The sequence below is a fragment of the Fusarium odoratissimum genome, assembly GCF_000260195.1.
Source record: "Fusarium odoratissimum NRRL 54006 unplaced genomic scaffold supercont1.15, whole genome shotgun sequence".
Classification (NCBI taxonomy): Eukaryota; Fungi; Ascomycota; class Sordariomycetes; order Hypocreales; family Nectriaceae; genus Fusarium; species Fusarium odoratissimum.
Genome location: NW_022158701.1, coordinates 738769 through 751821, shown reverse-complemented (window position 1 = coordinate 751821; position 13053 = coordinate 738769). Strand labels below are relative to the sequence as shown.

At 46.5% G+C, this 13053-nt stretch overlaps 6 protein-coding genes across 6 annotated transcripts; 5 read left to right on the top strand and 1 right to left on the bottom strand.

The window, feature by feature from the left end:
- Positions 1 to 423: 423 nt before the first annotated feature.
- Positions 424 to 1238, top strand: FOIG_09477 (uncharacterized protein; the record flags this gene model as incomplete). The annotated part of the gene is made up of 2 exons (XM_031209753.1): positions 424 to 669; positions 727 to 1238. Exons 1-2 carry the CDS (start codon positions 522 to 524, stop codon positions 1236 to 1238), a joined length of 660 nt encoding a protein of 219 aa, XP_031060840.1. The 5' UTR covers positions 424 to 521.
- A 1927-nt stretch (positions 1239 to 3165) lies between these two features.
- On the top strand, positions 3166 to 3923 carry FOIG_09476 (uncharacterized protein). Its single transcript, XM_031209752.1, has one exon. The coding sequence runs from the start codon at positions 3345 to 3347 to the stop codon at positions 3582 to 3584; it is 240 nt and encodes a 79-aa protein (XP_031060839.1). The 5' UTR covers positions 3166 to 3344; the 3' UTR covers positions 3585 to 3923.
- On the bottom strand, positions 3675 to 4001 carry FOIG_09475 (uncharacterized protein; the record flags this gene model as incomplete). Its single annotated transcript, XM_031209751.1, has 2 exons — positions 3675 to 3794; positions 3858 to 4001. The coding sequence occupies 2 exons, from the start codon at positions 3999 to 4001 to the stop codon at positions 3675 to 3677; spliced, it is 264 nt and encodes an 87-aa protein (XP_031060838.1).
- Positions 4002 to 5591: 1590 nt separating this feature from the next.
- FOIG_09474 (uncharacterized protein) lies at positions 5592 to 6812 on the top strand (the record flags this gene model as incomplete). The annotated part of the gene is made up of 2 exons (XM_031209750.1): positions 5592 to 5691; positions 5767 to 6812. 2 exons carry the CDS (start codon positions 5592 to 5594, stop codon positions 6810 to 6812), a joined length of 1146 nt encoding a protein of 381 aa, XP_031060837.1.
- A 912-nt stretch (positions 6813 to 7724) lies between these two features.
- FOIG_09473 (uncharacterized protein) lies at positions 7725 to 8322 on the top strand (the record flags this gene model as incomplete). The annotated part of the gene is made up of 2 exons (XM_031209749.1): positions 7725 to 7997; positions 8050 to 8322. The coding sequence occupies 2 exons, from the start codon at positions 7725 to 7727 to the stop codon at positions 8320 to 8322; spliced, it is 546 nt and encodes a 181-aa protein (XP_031060836.1).
- A 722-nt stretch (positions 8323 to 9044) lies between these two features.
- On the top strand, positions 9045 to 12073 carry FOIG_09472 (uncharacterized protein; the record flags this gene model as incomplete). Its single annotated transcript, XM_031209748.1, has 2 exons — positions 9045 to 10535; positions 11660 to 12073. The coding sequence occupies 2 exons, from the start codon at positions 9045 to 9047 to the stop codon at positions 12071 to 12073; spliced, it is 1905 nt and encodes a 634-aa protein (XP_031060835.1).
- Between the last annotated feature and the right edge of the window lie 980 nt (positions 12074 to 13053).

The following is a 13053-nucleotide window of genomic DNA, read 5'->3' as shown; positions in this document are numbered from 1 at the left end:
CAGAAGCTAAATGGCGTTCAGTTTTGGTAGAGTGGAGGGAAAGAATTGCGAGCGACAGAAGGTGGAGGCACAGAGGAGCAGGTATGGTTCTCGGATCACCATGTCACCAGTGTGTATGGGATCAACTACGAAAGAATCCCTCATCGGGTTTGGAGGGCATCATTGTTGGGCTTAGACCTCTGTTCTTGCGATGGGACTAGGAAGATAGCCAGCTGAAGACTAGAAACCACACTTCTGTTTTAGTATAATGCAGGGGACCTGTCTAGAACCAGGAGATGCCCTGTCTAGCCAGTGCGGCTGAGAGGTCTAGATCAACGCCTCGCAAAACTATTGATTCGAGTATCGAATGATAATGCTCAACTACCGAGCCCACGGGGTTCTTGTTGCCCCTCAATTCGTCTATAAGAAACAAACACATTCCCTCGTCCGCCGTTTTCCCCTCAGACTTAAAATTTCAGTTGCTTGCGAGCATTATTCTGCAGTTCTCAGTGGTATAAACATCCTGGTTCAAGACCGTGAGCATGGTCAAATTAGCGCTTCTTAGCTGGCTAGCGGTCGCTGCCCCTGTATTCTCCGCACCAGCCGATGTTCTCAGCCCTCTGGATACGCGAGCTTGCACTACCCCAGCAAATACCCTCAAAAACCCGGGTTTTGAGTCCAGCGCTCTCAGTGAGTTTGCCCCAAAACGACATGAGCTACCGTCTCCAGCATGACTAACACACTCAGCACCATGGGTCTTCCAACCCACATACGTCAAACTCGGTAGCGCAACAGTCGCGAAATCTGGCTATAAAAGCGACCACGCGATCCAAGCCGCGGGAACCTCCGGATATAACGATCCAACCAGCTACAACAAACTTTATCAGACCTTCAAGATCTGCAAAGCATCGCGTTTCCAACTCTCGTGGTCCATGCTCCTCCCGAAAGATAGCGTTAAGTATACAGCGCCTGGAAAACCAGGCTTGTATGTCGAGGCCAAAGCTCCAGATGGTTTGTGGTATCAAATGGGCTCTTTCAGCTTCGACACCAAGACTTTCAGCAGCACCATCTTTACTCCGAGTTTCAAGGGTACGCATAAGGTTGACCAGTGGGCGAATTTTGTGGCGGACTTTCCGAATTTGCAGACTGGCACTTGGACGATTTCTATGGAGTGGTATGTTATAGGGCCGGGGTCAAAGGGGACTAAGACTTCGACGCTGAAGTTTAAGATGGATAACTTTGTTGTGAAGCCTAAATAATGGTTGATGACCGGATTAGTCAATGATGAGAGGTGTTTACAACGTAGCTTCCTCAATCCCGAAAATAATTGTGTATTACATGGTCTATAGCTCTATGCGCCGGTGTTATCTTTTTGTCCTTGTATCCTTTCCAACTCTATTGTCACATAATCACTCCCAGTCTCTTCAACTCTGAACCACCGCGCAACTTTGATGATGATCCTGCGGGTGCTGTCGTCATCCTGTCCATGAGTTCCGCTCTCTCGTTACTCCCCGGTCTACCTGCCCCCAGCTCCATGGCATCCGTCCGGCTGGACCATCCTCAAGCTCGCCCGATCGTCAAAAGGTCTGTATGATGAGAGCCGCTGTAGTCGTTCGTACTCTTGTCTCGAGCCAGACTCTTGAAGAATGCTCGTAGTGATGGGAATGAGCCTGCAACGATGTCTACTCCGCATTCGACGACTGTCCAAAGAATGATGTTTCCGACTTGGTCTTGATTGAATCTGGTTGGTTGTGGAGTCGTACTTGGGGAACAGGAGAGGACGTACAGATGAAGTGCTCAGGTTTCAGGTAAGCACTCGAATATTGAACTCGGACGATACTCGCAACCGATGCTCTGTCACAATTGCCAGCCGCGTGAACAGGAGGCGCTTGCTTGCGACTACATACATCAAGATAAATACTAGGGCCCTGAGGAGGCGAGGTTCCTTTTCCCTTTGTTTCCCCTTACATGATTACCTTGACTCCACTGTCTCGATCAACTATGTCTTGGTCTGTCAAGGATCGATTTGCGATTGTTTTACTGGCAGTGGCTCAGGTCAGTGCTTCTTTCATTGTGACTCTTAATGACCGCATACTCACTCTGTCAGGCATCTTCCACGCACTCGTTCGTCTACTCCTCAACGCAGGATGTTGGGTCGCTATAGCAAACGTACGCCTTCGTCCTGAAGCCGAAGTCACCATCAAGTTCATTCCGGAACCCCCCAGGCATTTAAACCCTCGCAGAGGATCCTGACGTTGCATATGTCGGCCAATACAAGACCCTTACCATCAACACGGTTGGGCCAATTAGACTAACACAGGCTGCTCTTGACTACTGGCAGCAACACGCAGAGGTTCAGGGTAACCTTTTATTTGTGGCCAGTATGGGAGGTTACATGCATTCTACGCAAACGCCTTTGTATTTTGCAACGCAAAGCTTCTCTTGTCAGTATGGTCAAATCTCTCAGTGGCTTGAAGCGGGCTGTCGGTGTCCGCAACGCCGCCATTTGCCCTGGCCCGGCTCATGTATGTTCTCTACTGCTATGGTCACGTGGTTTGCTAATAAATCTGATAGACACCAATCTTTGAGCAAGAATTCTGCCGCGAGACTCCAACGCGGCGACGTTGCTTTGGAGCCAGAACATGTTGCTGAGCTGACCCTCAAGATGTTACCAAGAACCCCAGTACGGTGACAGAAATATTGTGGAAATTATGATGATTGGTTCCAAGGAAGAGCAGTCTGTCCATGTCCGCGAAGTCGGTTTGGAGGGCCTTCTATTCCACTGCCGGGCCTTTGGATATGGGAACACGGGCGATGGCGGAAGAATTGAAGTTCTTTGAGAAGGTGAAGGAGAAGGGCATGCGTTCTTCATCTCAGACATAAAATACCTCTGATATATACATCAAGTTGAAATCATGATTGTTTTTGGGTTTGAAAGCAATTTGGACAAAATGCGCCACAATTCTTGAGCACCTCCACTCAATTCCAGCTTATACATCGAGTATCTTAATGAAGCGCTACGAAAAGCATTTTTAAGCTTAGATGATCCGCCAGCGCAGGAAAATTACCCCTTTCGTTTATGCCTGGCTAACTCTGTGTGACACAATGACGTACGTGATCTACATGCAGATCTCTCGTCACACGATGTCTTGCAAGCCAAAGACAATCCCCGTGAATGTTCTCCAGGTAGGATCAAGTACTTATATAGAGCTGACTTCCCTGTCGCTTAAGGTTTGCGAGTTACCACTTACAAAAATCAAGTGATAAACCACTTTGCACATGAGACACCAAACTCCTATATCAGAGTCACCTATCATCTCGAACAAATTGAAACCATTTAAATACACCACTCCGAATCTTTCAGTATGCTAGATTTCAGCATGTTAGACCGGCTCGTCAAGAAGCTCATGGGTGGCGATGAATTTTATGGTCTCCATGATCCTCAGGCAATCATTACGAAGGGTCAGGAACTTGATCGCAAATACGGATACATGTACGGCAACTCCTACGAGAAGGAAGCTCGCAAGAAGGCGGCCCAGATGAGCGCAGGATACGGGAATAGTAATGGGGGCGGTAGTGCAGGATGGAGCAGCTATGCACGCTAAGATAAACTATAAGAAGCTAAGGGGTTGAGACAGGTCTAAAGGAACACGCAGCATTTAACTTTTCTACATGCGACAATGAAGAAACGACCTCTACACTAAGACAATCTCTGAGACCTGCAAACCTTCCAGCAGCCCTTTTATACGATGAGCGTAGGCTCTGGAAGTGCTCTCCAGAGTCTCCATGCTTGGCTCTCGCAAAGTATCATCTTTCTTTAGGCGTTGCGAGAATTTGGTGTAATTGCTTATTAATAAAGCATTATGGCTGATACTAACATGGCCAACTCGCTCATAGCCGTCACTTCCCAGCTTTTTGATAACATGGATACCACAGAAAGCAAAACTGTCTTCGACATTCACACCAAGTGGTATAACGAATCCTCCAATGGCAGGGGGGGCATCCTGTAGTTGCTGATCCATCTGAAGGGCTATCGGGCTTATAGTCGTTAACACAAAGCTCTTCGACGCGAATGTCTTCCAATGGTATAGCTGTGTTGGTGATCTTACCATTTCATACGCCCACGGGTGTAATATTTCACATCAATAAGGGGAGCCTGTAGAGCAATTGAGAATTCTGAGCAGTCACCCATGTGGCTTGGGCCATCAGGGATATAGCGCGCTTCCTGAATGACCACGAATGAAATCGAGGTCCAGTGCCTATCCCGCATGACCCGTGACGCGACAGAAGCCCAGGACCATGAAGGGTACGTATGCAAGTCTCGATTTCTGGACCTTTAGTGTAGGCCAGACCATCCATAGAAGATCAAAGGGGAGGTATTTCTCCCATATAAAAAGAAAACATAACACATAACAAGGTCTCAAAACTGGGCCGTCGAAACCTGATTAATGGTCAACTACGTGATCCAGAGTCTCCTATTGATTACAATAAATTGGAATTATCGATTTCTATTTGACAGCGTTAGCCACGGATTCTGAGAATAGGCACAAGCCCATCTAAAAATGACAGTCATGCGTTTTAATATAGCAAGAGGGGACTCAAACTTGTTGCCATGTTGCCAAAGCTGATATGCAGTATGTATTTGGGCTGTCTATCTCGTTCTGCCACGACGTCAGGTGTGCGGGCGGTTGATATCAGTGAGCTCAAGTAGCGAAAATCGACGATTATTCATATTCACTACACTTTCGCTACATACTATGTATGTAGCAGACACAAACTTGCAGGATATTGATTTTACGACGACGACTATACTACTCGTAGGGGCAAGTAATCATGTAAGCCTTGTTATGCTGTAGAGTAATTCGCTTGGTTCTATATTACCTAGAGAGTACAAAGCTTCAGGTCCTATGAGATCCGTTCTCCCGGGCGTAATAAACACTACTACTACACGATGGAGAAAACATCTCGCCTTGCCATCAAAAGAAAAGCACAGTGCTGCATCAAAAGTGTTGGTCGCAACCAACTTGTTGCCTCGTTATGTTCCCTCTAAACTGGTAGTAGCCAAGGCATATCGAACCATAATCAAGAAGTATCATTAGAGACCCATTGCGTTTCCTGTTTTTGATCGATCATCCATCATTTAACATTCTCGCCCTACATTTCCGCCGATGGAAACGTACTGCGTTCCTCGTATCGCACTAATGAAATCAGGAAACCTAAACACGAACGCGTCGCGTTTACGTTGGCTACCTTCTCGGCGAGCCTACCCACCCTTTCAGGAAGGGATCTTCAGACGGCGGAGTGCGTGCATAGCCAAGTGCAGACGGGTGGTTGCGGCCATTTGCTCAGGGATGATCAATGCGTATATGGCCTGATATACGGATGTGCCACGTCAGACATCAGTTTTCCCCTCACCTGTCAGCCACGGAGATTATCCAGCAATCAATATTTTACGTATTTAAGAAGAAGCCTACATTTGGCGTTTGTCTTAATATATGATTCTTACCTCGTATGTTCAAGCATTTCCTTTCAGGCATGATTATAGTGGACGATGCCTAAAAACGCTACTGAAAGCTTAATTTCGCCTAAAAACATTATCTAAGACGCCCTAAATGTTCGAGTCAGATCGCCAAGAACTTCTGGAGTCAAGTCTCTGGAAACCACTTGATAAGTGTCTGGGCTACATAGAAGCGGGCGATTATTATGATGCTGGTATGGCTACCCCATCGCTTTTCGTGTTAATCATGTCACCTCGGTTCCTAGTTTGAAGCTAAGCGACTGTATTAGAAGGCACGACTCGATCACCGTATTACAAGAGAGATTATCTGCCGGACACCGAGGTAGAAGATTGGTTGTCTCAAAGTGGTCGATTCGCAACTGACGCACGATGCTCCCTCCGTGTGTTGATGTGTGAGCGATTGGACTTTGAGCGACTTGGTTTTGCCATGAGCAAGCGTTCATTCTTATCAGCAGAGACTACATTCGGCTTACCACCCGAAGCGCTACCGATCCTGAATCTCCATCGAGGACAATATTACTCTAATATCATGTGGAATGATGCCGACGACAATGAGTCGATGAGCTCTATAGGTAAGCCATTGGAATTGGTTACACCATACAGCATGACATTGATGCGTATTCCAGCCGTCACAATCAAGGTCCCACAAATGATGGAATTAGGAAACTTCGGACTTTCGCTCACCCATATTCTGAAGAGTGGCACTACAATGGCCCTCATACATGGGTGGAATATGTGGACGAACACACTCCCCAACGGAAATCGTGTGGAACCTCACCATATGAAAATTGAGAAGCTGATCAAATCTACACACTCTCTTTGGACTCATCCACTGCTGTTGCCGCTAGTTTTCCTACGTGAACACCTGTCGAGAGCCGATATGCAAAGTAGCAAACTATCTAGAGAGGTGCAAACTATTGAGAGAAATCTTGGTATCGAACGTACTGGCCGACTTGCTATGATTGACATTGGTGTCACGGATCAAATGAAACAGCTTTTCGGGCAAGAAGAAAAAAGAACAGGGCTGATGTCCGAACTGACTTCAGCATCGACAGATGTATCCAATGTGACGAGGGTTCTGAAGTGGGACAAAGAATGCATCCAGTTTCTTCATCAAGTCAAAGGCCAAATCGACAAATGCCACGGCCGAAGTGCCATCGCTCTGGACTCAGAGTTGTCTAGCCTGATACAATTTATGTATTGTCATGTTGAATCAGCTGGAAATTTTACTGGTTTCTTGCACTCAAGACTGGAAACAGAACTGAATGTGGTTCGTGAAAACCCATCACTTGACAAAAATCAAAGAGTATGCTAATTTAAGTACATTTCCTCAGCTATATAATCTTATCGCACATACTAACGCTGAGCTCAATCTTAGGATAGCGTCTACGACTGGTCTGGACAGTGCGGCTATGAAGACACTCACCTTTGTTACGATAGCCTTTCTTCCTGCAACCTTTATTGCTGTCAGTTCTTTTCTTACTATCAACAAGTGTCTTTAAGCTAATCTTCCCAAGACTCTTTTCAGTATGCCAATGTTTGACTGGGAGTCGGATGGTAAGGAGACGATTTCCCCGAACTTTTGGATTTACTGGGTAGTTAGCATACCCTTGACCTTAATCACAGCGGGTGGATGGCGGGTATGGTGGCACTATCAGAAGATATACCACGCTAGTATGTTCAAGACCGGAGATTAAGGAAATAGATAGTTTCTATTAAACCATGAAATAAGTAATTAAACTAACTATCCGCTCTATCTCTAGTCTCTGCTTAAGTGCCCTGCCTTATCTTCGAAGGTATTTTTATTGAAGCTATTATTTTAAACAGACTTTGGGTTTTTATAATATGGAATTGACCGTTTTAGCTCAGGAATTAAAATATCTTATATACCTTTAAAATAGGTTACAAAGTTATAATTTGAAGTATTCTTTATATTAGCTGTACATTATAATAATTAGTTAAATATTATAATATAATATCTAAGTTATAAGTATGATATATTATTTATAATTAAGACTTATAGGTAAGAGCTTATACTAGTACAGAGAACTTAGCTCATGGGTAAGCTCCATTCACTGATAACGCCACAACTCGTGCATTGACAGATGCTCAAGACTGGGCCTTCTTCTCTGCCATGTCGAAGCAGGGATTCTCAGCGACTGAGGCCGATTAATCATCTTATATGAAGGAGAAGAGTGACTTGGGAATATTGCAAGAGGTTGGAAAAATGATCTACTCCACGGGTCATGCTCTCGCCGATTTCGTCACTTTCATGGGGACCTTTCTCTTCTTCGCCGAAGCGATGGATGTCAGTACCACCAATGTCTTCGGAATGCCCTCAGCCATCATGGGCGTGATCGGCGCCCTTGCAGCAGGCGGCGCAGATTTCCTCGTTGCCAAGATGCCCATCAAGAACATGGCAGTTTTTACCATGCGCACAATCACAACTGTCACCACCGTTCTTTCCAAGATCATCTTCTCTCTCAGGTCCTGGTCAGAAGTACCTTGCCAAGGGCTATCTCTCATTCACGAAGGCGAGTGACAACCGCAAGGTTGGAGCGGTGTTCAACACGGTCTTGGTGTTCCCTGCACTTTTCTGCACTTGCTATCATTTCTATGAACTCTCGAAGAAGCCTGTCAGCAAGATGCGATCATTGGCTATTATTGGAGAGACTTCGAATATGGTGCAGTATGTCGGGCGGATTTCCTACTGTGTTGCGATTTTTGACCCTGAGCCATCGACGAGGCTCACACCAGCTAGTGTTATGGCGGGATGCAACGTTGTCATGTTTGGATTAGAGACTGCTGGTGCCTTGATCGTTTGATTTCTTTTGTCAAGAGAGTAACTGTTTGCGGTTGGAACTTTAGGAGAATGACATACCGCATTTTTATGGGTTGTTTACTAGGACTGTTGTCAGATGTCTACAGCTGCACAGCATATCAGTATCTTTATAGCCAGATACCATAAATGCAGTCACATTTTGCATCTCACTTTGGCCTAAAGGCGGTTGGGGCAGCAATGAATTTGGCCACATAAGCATCTCGTTGACAAATATCCGTGAAAGAAGAGTCAAATACGGTCTCCTTGTTCGAAGCCTATACCAGCCTGTTGTGCCAAAACCCCAGAGTTACGAAAGTCTAACTCTCTAGACATCTAATAATACATAAGTTGCCTATGCATGGACTCTGAAGAGGGCTACTTATGCGATACATGTATCTCAGCCTTGAGAGGCAAAATAAGATGAAGGATCATTCTTCATATGGTAGTCATTTCTCAGCGACTACCACCACCAAAATTATGACGACTTGGTTGTCAGTAAGGGCAATAATTGCTTTGTTTGTACGTGATTATGGAACAAGTTGCCAATTCTACGCGATAACGACCCTTCAAAGATTGACGGCTTTCGGACCTATTGCACTGTTGATCGACCCAATCTCAAATTTCTTGCCGTATGCCCTTGGGCCATGAATGTTGTGCTCAAAGGTAGGAATTCCGCAAAGATCGATGACAGCTCATTGACCAACACAACCAGTCTCTATGTGCGTGATGGAAGATCTCGGCAGCCGGGGCTCCTCGCCTCCGCCGATTTGGACTTTGCTTGATGCTCAAACCTGGACTGATCTTGACGACCATATGGGAGCGAGCAGATCTCTTCGTCAGGTCGAAGCTTGGCTTTCGTCCTGTGAAGCAGGGCATGAATATTGTCTTTCACGGGGCTCAAGTCCAGGGAAGTATTTCCCTACCAGAGTTATTGATGTCGACAGGGTCGAAGACGGAACAGTGTATCTCCGTGAGAGATCCGAAGTCAAAACCGGGTTCTTAAGCGAGGGACACGAGGCTGAAGGCCTAAGCAGAGGGTATCCTGCATACTGGACACTCTCACATCGATGGGGTGATCCTGAGTTGATCCAGCAACTCTCGCAAAGCACGGAGAATGAGCTTCGGTTTGGCATGGGAGTGAGCGATTTGTCGCCAACCTTTCGCGGTGCTTGCCTGCTCGTTCGCCGTATGGGCTACGAATACATATGGATCGACTCTCTGTGCATCTTTCAGGACTCTCTCAGCGAGTGGCAGCAAGAAGCCAAGGCGATGGTAGATGTATATCGTTATTCATTTTGTAACATTTCCGCCATAGGCGCGTCCTCAAATCCCAGTAGTGTCGGCCTATTTTCCAGGAGAAGACTTCCTTTGAGGCTATTATTCCCTTTCCAGATACACGGGCAACACTTGGACGACGAAAGAGGCTTCAGGGTTGGGCCATGTGTAGTTTTCAACGATTCTATTTGGACGGACGACGTCGCAAGTACACCCTTGAGCACACGCGGGTGGGTTGTACAGGAACGTTTCTTAGCTCCTCGAGTTCTCCATTTTACGGAGAACCAGATATACTGGGAGTGTCTAGAGACCACGGTCTGTGAAGCAGATCCAAGCGGGGAACTCCAGATCCTTGCCAAAAACTGGCATTTGCGCCCGCCTATTCAGACAGTACACAAAGCGGCGGGACGGGAAATCGCGAGGAGCCTTTCCAAAGGACTCTCGGGGCAGCAGTATATAACGCGGGATGAAGAAACAGCCTATCTCAATCTCTGGGGTGACGTTGTGTCGATCTACGCAAACTGCGCTCTGACAAACGAATCAGACAGGCTCATCGCCATGTCCGGTATTGCCAAGACCTTCCAGGAGGCTAATAAAGACACATACCTAGCTGGACTGTGGAAGAAGGTCATCCACTCCGATCTGACCTGGAAGACTGACGCTAGCGGTGGGGCTGAGGTGTTTCGCAGTGACTCGTCGTATGCTCCGACATGGAGCTGGGCTTCCGTTGTTGGGGGGCATACGACACTCAGCAAGGTCTATCAAAAATATAGAGGCATCCCAGTCTCTCTTATAAGCCTTGTTGCGGAGCGAATTGTATCGGAACCGCCAGGGGATGATCCTACAGGCCTACTACGTTCAGCAGAGCTCGATATTGAGTGCATGCTGTATTGCTACCGCTGGACGCCCCAGTCGACCACACTCGCGGTATTCAAGGACGAGGTTAGACATGATTGCTATTTCAGAAAGGAATGTGGCTCACAACATTTACACCTTGACACCGCGGATATGGTGCGAAAGTTCAAAGAGATGGCGGAGGTGGAAGGGGTTTGTGTGCCGCTATGTGGGGGATATGGAGGATATGGAGGTGGAACAAACGTATTCATCATGTTAGAGCATGTCTCAGGGACTACCTTCAGACGCATTGGGACTTTTGAACACGGGGAAATTGGTAGATGGATTAGTGAATGGTATGGGTCTGGCACACGCATTACACTCGTATAGCCTGTAGTCATTTGACCTTTCTCTTCAAGAAGGTACTGCTGAAGTGACATTCAAATTAATTTCGAAAGCCCCCCCTCACGAGGTAGCTCTACCAACAATTGGTTCTACTGAGAACGGAAACTCCGGCAAAGATCGAGATCATAAAATGTCCGTGATTCTTGATCTTCTGTACCCTTGCAGTGGCGAGGGCCTCGGGAATTTTACAAGTCTCAATCATAGAGTTTTGTTCCATGCCAAGGCATTCTTTATACGAGAAGTGTGTATTTTCGGGGGCGAAGGATTATAGGATGTATGCAGATCTCTCCTACATGGTGGCCGAATCCTACAAAGCGGCCGCTCATGCATAACCACAAGGCGGCCGAACCATACAACGTAACCTAATTATTTACTAGTACGGCGATCGTATCTAGTCCTGAGAGCTTCAATATCACAAGCTAACTGATAACTCGATTCTTGAAAGCATGTATTGAATGCACCTGTCGTTCTTCTTTGGGAAGCGGCTTCTCTGAGTACCACGAACCTTCGTATTCGAACTGCATATCCGTTGATGATCCCATTAGTCAGTCTTATTCAGCAATTCTGTCTGTCTATTCAAGATCAGATCGTCGATTGTCTCTCTCAGAGTTCTCTTGTTGTCACTTCGATGGATACTGTTTTAAGAGGCTTTACTGAAGTATAAAAGGCCATCAATCGACCACTTCAACATGCTATTACCAATACAACTCCTCGACAACCTTCACATAAGCATACCAAGTTACCAAAAGCTTTAGAAAGAAATTTCAACTCAGTAAGCTCGCACCGCTTGACTGTTAGCTTTCTTGTCTTTTGCTAACTCCCATCAGACCGCCATTATGAAGACCACCACCATGATCATGATTGCCGCCTTCACCAGTAGTGCCCTATCCCTCGAAGTCAAGGACGCTTCAACTCCTGGTGGCGGCACTCCGGGCTCCCCCGCCTGCAACCGCCAATGCCTTATCACCATTTCCCCAGTCGACGGAGCCTCCACGCAGAGGTCCGACGGTTTCCCTGGCTCCTGCAAGGAGTACGCCACTGGTCAGCTGAAGGGTATCAACCGTTCTGTTGATGGGGGGCGTCTGAACATTAACGGGGTCGGAGGAAACCTCGTTATCGACTTTGTCAAGAATGGGCGGGATCGCCGTGCCTCTTTCACTAACTGTAAGGAAGCTGTTTTTACTGGTGCGCAGTGTAGCCTCAAGCAGGGAGGTTGTGACAAGCAGGCTGAGTCTGGCTAAAGCATACTGTTTGGATAATCAGTGGGAATGGGTTTCACTGTTCTGAAAACACGCCCGTTATGGATTATCGGACCTTCCCTTCACTTGCCTGGCAGATTATCTGCAAGCTGGCCATAGCTTGGAAACAATTACAAACTTATATGCTTTTCATGATCTTCAGTGTATGCACCCGCCATCAGCTCCTCGCTATCATTAACATCTGCCGTGAATTCGTAGAGCGGCGAAGGAGGACGCACGATATAAACTTCTAAGTTCCCTGTGCTGATATAAGCTCTCAGCCACAAGTCTCAACTGCATTTAACACATTTGACTCAAAACTTAGACATTATACCACAATGCCTGACCAATTGCTACAGCATAAAGCTGATATCATGAAAACCTAAAAGATGACTCAATTGCCCGCCGTCACGGGGTATAAGACGATATAAGCTTCATATCTTAGCTACGTCGACTTTGTGAGAGACATAAATTCCGTGATTGCCTCTGCTCACTACCTGGAGTAAAGGTTGTAGCGTTGATGTCATTTCATAATCATTGAGCGTATCTGCCTCCTGGCAAATGAGCCAAGAGTAAAAGGGCAAAGTCGGTGATTTTTCTAGCCTTATAAGGCACTTTCGGTAAGCAGATCAGGGCGCTATCTGTACACGGTTTACTTGTGCCTAGAATATCGGCAAATACGGAGCATTAATATTGTGTACGGATAAAGGCTTCCGAAGATACTGTCCCGAGCAATCACAATTCGTCAAAGATGACCAAAACCCCTTTTCAGAAACTGGGCATATCAAGATTGCTTCTTTCTTTTCAGCTTTCATTTAAGTACCTTCTCTACTGGGCAGTATGTCTGTGCGAATTGTTTCACTGCCAGGACACTGGGCCCAGTTCGATGTGACCCTCTGTTGGTTGTTGTGCTGTTGGTCGTCCCCTGTCAAGCCTGCATATGCAATTAGACAATTATGGAATTGCACCGGAGATCATAGCAA

Coding starts and splice junctions, on each gene's coding strand:
- FOIG_09476 (XM_031209752.1), top strand. CDS start 3,345: ATGCTAGATTTCAGCATGTTAGACCGGCTCGTCAAGAAGCTCATGGGT.